General features: G+C 35.0%; 2 protein-coding genes across 2 annotated transcripts; both read left to right on the top strand.

Moving 5' to 3' along the window:
- The first annotated feature begins 1,023 nt into the window (after positions 1-1,023).
- LOC103938884 (60S ribosomal protein L30) lies at positions 1,024-2,921 on the top strand. The gene is made up of 4 exons (XM_009348933.3): positions 1,024-1,255; positions 1,382-1,483; positions 2,501-2,569; positions 2,663-2,921. Exons 1-4 carry the CDS (start codon positions 1,129-1,131, stop codon positions 2,701-2,703), a joined length of 339 nt encoding a protein of 112 aa, XP_009347208.1. The 5' UTR covers positions 1,024-1,128; the 3' UTR covers positions 2,704-2,921.
- A 6,310-nt stretch (positions 2,922-9,231) lies between these two features.
- LOC103938889 lies at positions 9,232-9,786 on the top strand. The gene has a single exon (XM_048583008.1). It carries the CDS (start codon positions 9,232-9,234, stop codon positions 9,784-9,786), a length of 555 nt encoding a protein of 184 aa, XP_048438965.1.
- The last annotated feature ends 2,159 nt before the right edge of the window (positions 9,787-11,945 follow it).

Below are 11,945 nucleotides of genomic sequence, written 5' to 3'. Positions count from 1 at the left end.
GAGGTGAAAGTGTTTGAGGCAGAGAAAGAGAAAGAGAGGATGAGATAGACGAGAGAGGAAAAGGTATGGACTGTATTCAAGTACTTGATGATTTCGAAGATGAGAGGGTGAATGAGAGGCAAAGGACAAGGGTTTTCTGAGGTGACTGAACATGCGATGCAATTGGAGCAAGCTACATTGAGAATAACCAAGAGTGATGCAGTCGGAGCGGGATGCATTGAGATTAACAGTTTCTTCAAAAGAAAGTTCTTATTTGTTATCAAACGATGAATGTAAATTTATGCAATAACAACTGTTTGTATGTGCAAGCAAAAAGTCAGCACATGATATGCACTAATTGTTTTATTAACACCCCACAATCTTATAAATGCACTCCACATTTTTTAATTTCATACGTACTTTCCTATTTCACCCCCACAATCTTGTGAATACATTCATAATTAAAATTAAAAAATAAAATAAAATAAACAACACCTACAACCACCTCTCACAATCTTAAGAGTTCCTATTCTCAGCCACCACCATGGCATTATAATTAAAATTTCTACCTCAATAGTTCAATTGTTTCAAGTGTGCAAGAATAGATGATGCTGCCATGCTGAATAGGAAACCCAGCCACCATCATGCCCACTTTAACCTTACAAATATCTCAACCAAACCAATGCTACAATATAGCAAGTCACTTCCTTTCTACACAAGATTCATTCTCTTCAATTCGATATCATGACCGTAAAATTCTGATATTCAAAAATGATTTTTTATTTTTTATTTTTATTTTATTTTTTATGAATAAACGATAATCTCTACAATAAGAGGGTGAGAGAGTTGGTTAAGTATTATAATGAACTTGCCATATTATATATGTGAATGTGTAGGAAGGACCAAACTGTTACGTATCCTAAAAACAAGGATGCATAATGTAATTATGAAAAAACCGAAACCCTAATATGCCTAGGCAACTCACGCGACTGGCACGTGCAAGCCCATCTCTCATTGGCATCAAATACTAAACCCTAGCAGCCAGCCCTTCCCCACTTCTTCAAGCCTGTTCACCTTCGGCGGCAGAGAGCGAGAGAGAGACAGAGACAAAGCCTTCGAGCAGCAGCGAAGAACCTTCAATCGTCGAAAATGGTGGCCCCGAAGAAGACGAAGAAGACCCATGAGAGCATCAACACAAGGCTCGCTCTCGTCATGAAGAGTGGCAAGTACACTCTCGGCTACAAGACCGTCATCGATTCCCTTCGCAACTCCAAAGGCACATTTCTTATCTCTTGAAATCTCCAATCCTTTTGATTATTTGCTAAATTGTTGTGATTCGATTTGTGTTCAATTTCAAGTTTTGCGATTTGGGATTTTGTTTTGATTTTTTGGAAAATTGCAGGGAAGCTGATTATCATTTCCAACAATTGCCCACCTCTGCGGAAGTCAGAGATCGAGTACTATGCTATGCTCGCCAAGGTTGGGGTTCACCACTACAATGGAAGTAAGTGATTTATTGAAGGTTTATATGGGATTTTATTTTTATCAGATTTATCATACATTTGAAGTAATATTTGGAATTACTTTTTTGTTTATTCATTTGGTTTTTGATTTGTTTTTGTTGTGTGTTATTGTTAGTGTGAGTTTGAGATGGGTAGTGTTTATATGAGAGTAAATGGCTGTTTCTCGACTAGAAAGTGTTGAAGAAGCGAAAGTAGATGTTAAAATTGTGATAAATTCAAGGTGTGTAATAAGGTGTTTGATTAGTGATGGAAAATGAGGGTTCACTGATTGAAGAATGAAGGACAATCCCAGCAATTGCTGACTTTCACGATAGAAAGAGAATATGGATAAGCATTATAGAATATGATTCTTGTTCTCACTTGTTGACTTGTTGTCTCTTGATTACGAATCGAGATAGTTCTGGTGTCACCGGCTCTCATTGAAACTGTGATTGCTAGTACGCAGAAGGTTTAGATTAATGGGATATGTCTTGGCTGATTGATGTTGCAACTTATCTCGCTGTGTCAATTAGTCCATGGTGCATGATTGCCTTGGTCATCTTACCTTGCCCTATTGGCTCTTGGATTTTCACTGGACGGTATACTTTATTGTGGGTATTCATTAGTTCCTCCATTCACATCATGTTCTGTGTTTGCGTGATTTAGGAACATATATCTTCCTTCCCTGAAATATTGGTTTGTTGTGGTAGAATGTTGTTGCTTAGTCTAGTTGAGTTACTCTTAGGTCACAATAATCTCATTATGTTCGATATTCTCGCATGCATAAAATGCCTTTTATTTATCGTCTAGTGCTGTATCCTGTATGGAATAGGAATGCCCTTGACTGATTTGTTTTTCGGGTCTTTCTTCATGTTCCCATGTATAACATAAGTATGATCATATATGCTGCAGAATGCTGAGTCTTATGCTTTTATTCATTTTATGTTAATAAAATGAGAATTAGTTTGCCTACTACACTTGCATCTTTTCATCTGCCTTACCATTTGTTCTGTTTTCAGACAATGTTGAGCTCGGCACAGCATGTGGAAAGTATTTCCGGGTGTCTTGCCTTAGCATCATTGATGCAGGTACTCCATAGTTTTCGTATCATTCTAAGCGATTTGTTTGCCGATCTGTGAAAAACTGATTTGGCTAACTTTGTCATTTGGTATTATCTTCAGGTGATTCGGATATTATCAAGACGCTGCCTGGTGGTCAGTGAAGGAGAGTAGGATGATACCTCTATGTTGAGTGTAGTGTTTTGTTTTGAGACTTGCCCTTTCTTTTCTTTGAATGAAGTTCTCGATTTTCTTTGACAAGGTTGTCGTGTTGCTAAGTTTCCGAATGCTTAGGGTCTACTATATGTGTAAGGTGATCTTCGTTGTGACTTGATGCATGGCATCTTGAGACTCATTAAAGTTAATTTTGTTACATTAGATATCCCATTCGGTGTTTTTCATTCGAATCTTGAACTGAAATGCTTACGCTAAGTAGTTAAGCAAAAAAATAGCATAGTATGAAATGCTGGATAACAAGATAGGTTTCAGTTTGGTGTGGGATTTTGCTTCTTTAGAAACCGTTTTTGTTCGTAAGTGCTAGTGATTGATTAAGATTCAGGTGATTACTCTTGAAGAAGCATTTTACTGGTTTTTTTCAGAAATCATTTTTATTAGCAAGTGTTTATGCCAAATACAAACGTTTTTTTTAATTATCAAAGAGCATTTTTAGTCGTTCCAAAAGCAATACCAAGCAGGAGGTTTGCTCATCCGTGCACTTTGGTTGTGAGCACATTGTACATAGTATTTAGGAAACGTATTTTTACCATATTGGTATAGATAGTGAATAGTTATTATACAGAATACGGTGGGATACATCATCAATATGGTGGTTTACGTGCAAAACAGTGCATGGCGATGGGTCGTGGGTGAACATTTATGTCTCAAGTAGACCCATAAGTGCGACAATAGTTGGCCGTGAGTGCTGTCCTGCACATCAAAACACAAAAAGTAAGGGTTAGATTTAACTAAATGTATTTCATTTGATAAAATTTCAACCGCTTACTTGTGAAAAATAATGTGCTGAAAAGAATTACCGAGTTCTTCAACTTGGATAGGAAAATTTGATTCCAACGTGATCCAACAAAAAGTCGGGCCTGGTTGGCCTAACACCAGGCCAGCAAATGCCTTGCTCATAAGTCCATTACATCTTGGTTCTAGCTTGGGCTCGTTAGGTCTAATGGTGGAGTCTGGATCTTGCTTTTGAGGCTGAATCAGGCTTCTGGGTTGGCCCTTTGGACCTTTGTTACATCCAGAATTAACAAATCATCATCATTTTCAAAAATTCAATCTGTTTGTACAAAAGTTTAGGAAAAGATGATGATTTTTTGGCATCTAGAAGTATCAAATGATTTACGGATTGTAGATCCCTTTTGTACCTGAAACTAGCAGACATTTTTGGCTTTTATCTTCCATTTCAAACACAATTCACTCGCTTCACTCAAATCTTACTATCTCAATCTTCTTTTCAATCTTCCAGCACCACAATCAAGCTATCAAAATTGACTTCGTAATAGAATAAGAGATTAATATTTGAGTGACATCTCGATTGTTTAAATTGAGAAGAAAATGTTATGCTCATATTGATAAAGAAATCTTAATGCAATGTTTTGATGGTATAAAATCTCGTTGAAGACAATTGTAGCTTGTAAATGTAATGAGTTTTATTCAAATTCATGAATGATAATAGTGTTGTTTAATATTAAAGGTTTTTGTTGTCTTTTGGAGGACTTTTAGATCGAGATGAACTTGGGCTTTGCAAGTATCCTTTTGCCTCCCTTGGTTTGCTTTCATACTAAGTCCCGGAATATCTCGAAAGAATTAGCAAGCCTTAGAAAATATTCTGGTTAGATCATAGACATCACAATTAAGCAAATAATGGCTTGCTCAAGTGAGGCATGGTGTGGAAGTTAGAACCTTATCAGTTTAGCATGGGAGATAGAGAGTTTGCATGGTTGCCTGGTGTTCTAGGTTGGGTAAACTGGGTTTTCTAAGGTTCTAAAAGGGCTTCTGTTAACATAAAGGGTTGAGGGAAGGTTAGGGAAAACCCTAAGGTTGCAGGGAGATGGTTTTCTCGAAGGTCCAAGACTGTTTGCAATTAGAGAGTGATTTCCCTAGTTTGGTGTAGTACAACCTTGAATCTCCCTCTAATGTTCTATGTTCTATTTCTCTCCCTCTTTGTTGTTCCCTGTTTTTGTATTTAGTTCTCCCTTTTTGTAGGTAAATAATGCTTTTCTAGACTTCCTACGGAATATCTAATTATGGCTAGGTCTACATTCCTCTTTCTCCTGACATAATTGTGACCTTCCTTATTGATATAATGCAAATGAGTGTTGATGCGCTCGTGAAGACTGCGTTGCACCTCCTTCCAAAGCACTGCTTTCTTGGGTTAGTTTCCACAACCTTCTCGCGACTTTCACTCAACGTTCATCCTCTCTCTTCATTAAATGCATGTTTTGCTAGGCTTTCACGTGAAGTTAAGGCTTAGGGTTTGGTTTCTTCCTAACTGGATTGGTTGGCTTGCTAGATAAAAAAGGAAACTAAGTTTGTTCTTTCTCAAACTCACCCATGTGGACTTTAAAGATTGTGGGCTTGGATCTTTGGGCACAAGTAGCCATAGTCTTCCATAATTTTGACTCCTCATAGGCCCAATAAACTTCCTTAACCATCCACACCATAATTCACTTGGCAAGCCCTATACATGTGACTTGGGTTTACGTTAGTGTGAACACTACTTAGCGTGATAAAGCGTGGCGTGATAAATATGCATGGATTTGCATGGACATGACATGATTTATCCAAATGTCCGGTTTAATTAGTATAGCGTGGCATGATTGTGAATATCTTTCTTTTTTGATTCCACACCTTTGCATGTGTTTAAGCTTGGCTTAGAACTTGTATGACAATTGAGTTTTGAGACTTGATTGGACTTGAATATAACGTTTTTGGGTCTCAACATTGTCTAGAATAACTCCTTTTTAACCTCGCCTTGCCTTAGACCAAATTCCTCAATCCTCCCCTGAATATAAGAAAACATTGCATTAATTTGCGTGTAGATGGCAACCAAAATCATATGATAAAGTTGATTTATCAATATGTCATCATGTTTAATTGTTTATAAAAATAAAAATGCTAACGGGACTTGCTACCTCACAGTTTAGGGTGCATTATTGTTCACTATCTTTAAATGGTGATCCTATGTAGATCATTTTCATACCAATATTATAAAAAATTGTGCAAAAAACATGAAATGATAGAAAATTTATGTAGTTTCATTTTTGAAATAGCATTCTTAGCATTCATCTTATAAAAAAAAAAAAAAAAGAGACAATACCATCGTGTTTAAATTTCTTTTTGTCATCTCTTTTTAGAAAAAGGAAAATTTGCTTTTTCCTTGGATTTATCACATTATCTAAATGCCAATCTCCTCCATATTGTTTCAGTTCTATATCTAAAATCTCAAAAGACGTACCCCAGCCATCTACAACTTAAATTCATGGTGTTCCCCGCAGCATCTAACCTACACAGTAGTTGAACCCTAGAACCAATACATAATTAAAGTCGAAATTTAATCATTTTTTATGGAAGTTGAAATTTAATCCTTAACGCATTAAAGTTAGTCGAAAAACCAAGAATATTGAAGTCATAATTATCTCCGAATTTGACATGTTCACATAAAATACAGTGGTGCTGCCAATGCCAATTTTTTCATAGACAAATGAGTTTAGGGAACATTTTAGTAATCTAGAAATATTTTTAATGTTAAAATCCAAAACCTGTACTATGGTTTCGCTGTATTACATGCAACGGATCAATGAATGATTAAATATACGGTAAAAAATCGAACCAGTAAAACTAGCAATATGTACTATACATGGATGCATACTAAAAAATCTCGTTTTAAAACTCTAAAGCCGATAGGGCATAAGTTGAACAAAAAAAGCATATGAATTTGTGTGGAATAAAATTCCCAAAATGTCTGGACATCTCAAGTACTACGCAGAGTCATACTCGGTTATCACGCTAATCCCTAGAACACAATTGCCTATTTTTAGAACTCATCACACAAATCCTCCCTCTCAGAGACGGATAGGATAGACAAGGCTAACAAACACACACTCCCGTTACGTTTAAAAAGAAATCCAAAAACGAGGGCACTTTTATTTGTTTTTGTGTTTTTTGAATCCCAAATTCAAGTAAAAGTCTCTATTAAAACAATACACAAACAAAAGAATTTCTCTTGGTGACGGTGCCACTCTCTCTTTCTTTGATCATTATGAGTTGTGTGGCTTCGTACCCTCTTCTTCTCCACCACCTCTATCAACATCCCTGTTGTGACTACACAAACAACAACCCTACTTATCATCTACATCTTAATCCTCTTTCATCCTGTAAGTTTTTCGTTTTCGTAATCGTTCTCTTATGATTAGATGGAATCGAGCTCGACTTATCGTCATCAATAATTGAGAATCATTTTTCTACAGTTGTATGTTTATCTTTTAATGTGATACGAAGGAATCGAGCTCTTGATTTATCAAAATTGTTAACTCCGAATTCTTATTTAATTAAATTTTTTTTTTTTGAGCTGCATTGTGTGCTTATTCTTGAATGTTTTGTTCTTTGTTCATGCCAACATTAATTTTTCATTCAGCTTATAAATGTGCATTTGGATATGAATTCGTTGAATGGGTAGCTCACTAATTGATTTCCTTGTAATTAATCTTTTGAATATCGGCTTTCACTGTTGGTTAATTTCCATTTCTGGGTCATTTTTTATTCTTTCACATTGCCTGAATTCAGTGTTTTTTTTTTTTTTTTTTTTTTTCCCTGGAATTAATATCTGCTTCTTAATGTTTAAAAGTGAAATTATTTCTTCTTAATATTACCATCTCCTTTAGTTGCTAATCGGTAATACAAACAAAATTGTCAAAATTCATCACCTTCATCACAAAATCATGGTCTCACATTTAATATGATATTAGTTTATTTATTTATTATGTTTAATTATTTGCAAATTATGGTTGAAGCAAACAATAACATTAAAAAACCGAAAGTAGGGATGCTAGTTTGCAGGTTTGCATGCTGATTTGTATACCTGCATAATTTGTCTCTCGAGTTCTTCGGACGCATATACGTTTCCTTTTGTGTTTTGTGCTTCTACCAATTGGAGTAGGATTCTCTCCCCTCCTCTTTGAACGGTTACGGTTAAGTCACGTTAATGTTTTGTGTTAATTTTTAATAGCCAAAAGAAGACAAAAAGCAATGTATTAGAGGAAGAGAGAGAAGGAGATGGAAATAGGAGGGAAGAGAATTCTATTCCTCTCCAATTTAGTTTTAGTTTTTTTTTTTTTTTTTTTTTTTTTTTTTTTTTTTTTGTGTAACAACCAATTTAGTGTTTTGTGTTCTAATTTTATATAATACGCTTCTCGTTGGATGGCATACAGTCATGCATTTTGGGCCGTTGATCAGAGCCACGACGTGATTAGGTAATTTCAATCAAGATAATATTAGGAAGACCAAAATTTTAAACTAAATTTTACAAACTAAATGACATGGATTATGCTAGGGATAAAGTGTTGATTAACGAGTTTATTTCTTATTGGTGACACATAATTTAGTTTGCAAATTTAGTCTACCTAGCATTACTCATACATACATATAGCCATATATGCCTTGAAAATTGCACGTGTTGCAATCCACAGACCATGCGTAAGACTAAATTCAAAGTTATTATTATTTTTGAGTAAAAAGAGCATGCGTAAGACTAAGAATAAAATGTGTAAGACTAAGAATAAAATCCACAGACCATGCGTAAGACTAAGAATAAAATGTGTAATATTAATTGTCAATGAATGTTCAAATGAATCTGATTGTACATTTTAGAATAAGAATATGACGAGTTATACATTGAATTTCAAATGAATATGAATGTTTAAATAAATTTGAATGTACGGTATAAATTAACAATCTAATGTGTCATGCATTGAATTTCAAATGAATTTGAATCTTCAGTCTGATAAACAATCTAACATGGCATGCATTTTTGATGAATTTGAATGTATAATTTAGATTAACAATTTGATGCATTATGCACTGAACTTTCAAAAAAATTAAATACTTGGTCTAGATTAACAGTATAAATAGCAAAATTCGAATGTGCCTTGTTCAAATTCACAGTTTGGCAATTAATTTTTTTTTTTTTTTTCATACAATACAATACAATTTGTAAAATTTTCTTGACAACCCTCTATTTTGTTGTATCATTTCTAGGTTTTACTTATTTCAGCTATTACTTATTAGCAATATTTACCAAATATTTACACTTGCAGGCTTAACAAACTTTCTTTTGGTTTCTTGTTCTGAAATTTTCCAGGCAAGTCACAGTGCAACACATCAATTTTATCAGATTTTGCTTCCTGAATAAAGCCAAATATTTATGTCACAAATATTAGCTGGCTCTTGCTATCCAATACACTCATCTCTGTAATTTCCAAACCATCATTTAAACAAATCAGCCTGAGAGAGCTCTGCCACACTGTCCGTATCTGTCTCACATAATGCACTTGTATAATAACACTATGCAGATCACCAATGAGCCTCGCTCATGCCAAAACCGAACTCCAACCCGCCTAGGATTTGGTTTCAAGGCCTTAATCCTAGACCCCAAAAAAAACCCATCTCATAAAACTTGCTCCATGACGCTGTCCGACTTGCTATCCCCAACTTCCTCTTCTCTTTTGTGTGGAGATTACATTGGAATGGAGAGCTCGACTGACGTGCTTAAGGACGGTGAGGATCATCAACTGCTACCGAAGGTGACCGGTAGCGGTGGTGATGGGCATGATGGTAATTTTGGTGAGAGGGTAAGGAGTAGGAGGGAGCAAAAATGGGCATTGAAGAATAAGGAGTTTCCACCTCCTATACCTTTGTTGGCACGCACTGAGAACTTGCCTTCTCGTATGCCTTGGGTGTTGAAGAGGCATTGCACAGATGATGGGAGATTGATTCTCACGGAGGAGAAGGTTAGGCATCATGAGTACTTCAGGGCTCATAGGTCAAATGGCAGGCTCACTTTGCAGCTTATACCGCTTGATGATGAGATTTTGATTTCCCCGTTTGCTTGCAATGGGAATGGGAATGAGAACGAGAACATGAATGAGAACGAGAATCATAATGGGAATGATGATGATGATGATGATAATGATGTTGGTGATGGTGGCGGCGACAACAACGATGGTTGTGAAGGATGATGTGGTTGAAGATAAAAAAAAAAATGGGACTGGGCCATCAGCAGCTTCAGCCGGGAAGTGCTTTAGTTTCAATAGCGTGGGAACAGGTTCACCCTGCATATTTGGAGTGCCAGTGCTGCCAACCATCAGGCATGTTCACAGTTAGATTTTGATGATACACCGTCACTTTTATTTTATAGGTCTTTATATCATGTCATGTGACTCATGTGTCCATGCTTAATATTGTTGTTACTACTAGAGTCTTTATTAAATCTTTATTTGTCCTTTGAAATTTTCATGGGTTGTCATGTTCTGTAGGTTCATTGCAGGTAGGACTGATGTGGAGGGAAATTTTTTCGCATTTTTTATTGGTTTTGTTAGTAATTCTTGTCTGGAGAGATTATGTTGAGGATGTGTCAGTTTTCGTGTATTATTTTTCATAAATGCCATGAACACAGGAACCAGATGTGTTTTGCTAATCAACTCGTATATTATTCAGATTAGGTATAAGAAAACTGTTAAAAATGCGTCCAATTTTTTCCGTTTCAGTATTCTGTGGCCATTTTAGGAATGAAAAATGGATTTGCAAATGTTGACACTTGGACAATGATAGTCGATCGGGGAAAAACTTTATTTACATTTTAGTGTTTGTTTTGCATAGCAGTAAGATTTATATGAATTAAAATATTTACTTTATTCAACAGTATCTTTATTCGATTTCATAAAACTTTCGATTTAACTATTTAGTATTACAGTCTAGTAATATTCGTCTTCACTTGTAAGCGATAATTGTTAGTTTCGATTATCACAAAAGGTGAATTTGAATCATATTATTATGGCTAGTCCAATATGAGGCTTAGCCTACTTCTCTACCCCTTAGTGTAGATAATATCATTTTTTAAAAAAAAAAAAAAAACAAAAAAGGACTTTCGATGTATAATGGAGGTACTAATTTGATTGTAGAAAACTTCATCGATACATTCATTCCCAAGGGATAAGGATGGCAAAGGCAAACACTTCGTAAAATATAACGCATTCTCAAAAGTGTCCATATATACAAAAGTATCTGTACGCTTTCTCTTTTCTTTTCACGTTTATGATACAAGAAAACGAGAAGATAAATAACATTTTTTCAAAAGGGAATTGTTTTTGGCACTTCAAAAATCTTATTCTACACTCTAAACTTTTTATATTTGAAAAGAAAAATACCCTTGTGAAGAGTGTAGAATGAGATTTTTAGAGTGCCAATAACATTTCCCTTTCAGAAAATAAAGGAATTAATTTAAAGAGAAGCTTTGGGGCACCCGAGGCCTCTAGAGACAAATAGAAGAGCATTTTTGGCTTGAGAAGGGATAACTCCATTCTAAATACATATACTACTAATATGATGATCCACGGAATCAGTCCTTTAAATAAAGGGATTACATTATATTGGCAGGATAAATACTTAATACAAAGATTGTTATAGATACTAGGCACCTAATAAAACATAGCTTTGAAAGATGAGAAGCCACAAGCAGTCAAATTTAACATAAGAACTATATTTATTGTCGTGCACCTCCATCAAAGGGCAATGATGACTACTTTTCAGAAATATTTTTTTTACACTTTGTTGGTTTTAATCTTCATGTGTCATTATCGCTTTATTATTTACTAATAATATCTACTCAAATTTTTATAAGATTCTCGATCATTCACATAATATCATATGTTCTTATCCAATAAGCATAATAAATTAAAAATTAAAAAGCAAATATTGAAACAATATTATTCTTTGTAGCCTACAATCTAGGGGATAAAATTAGTGGGGCTAAGTCTGTCTTCCTTTAGAATGTATGGAACTTCCTCATCTTTTGGGGAAAACCTTCTTCTTACGACGCGCCCTTTTTTTAGCTTCTCCAAAAACGTTTTAAATCAGGAGACATATATTTGAGGCGTTGGAACATGTATCCCGACAATTTGTGAACTAATTTTGAATTATTATTATGTGGTAACTCGTATTATCTATATTATATATCAATATTTTTATATGTGTGCATATATAATATACGTCAGCAAACCTATTCCCATCTTTAACTTGAGTTGTCTTTTCATTCGAATATTTAGCAGGAGGTGGCCATGATTTGCATGCAAAGGAGTAATGTTATGCTAATTACATATTTGTACTATTATTTATATAG

The sequence above is a fragment of a genome, unplaced genomic scaffold (genome assembly GCF_019419815.1).
Source record: "Pyrus x bretschneideri cultivar Hongxiangsu unplaced genomic scaffold, Pyrus_bretschneideri_v1 Contig2, whole genome shotgun sequence".
NCBI lineage: Eukaryota > Viridiplantae > Streptophyta > Magnoliopsida > Rosales > Rosaceae > Pyrus > Pyrus x bretschneideri.
This window is presented reverse-complemented; position numbering and strand designations above follow the sequence as displayed.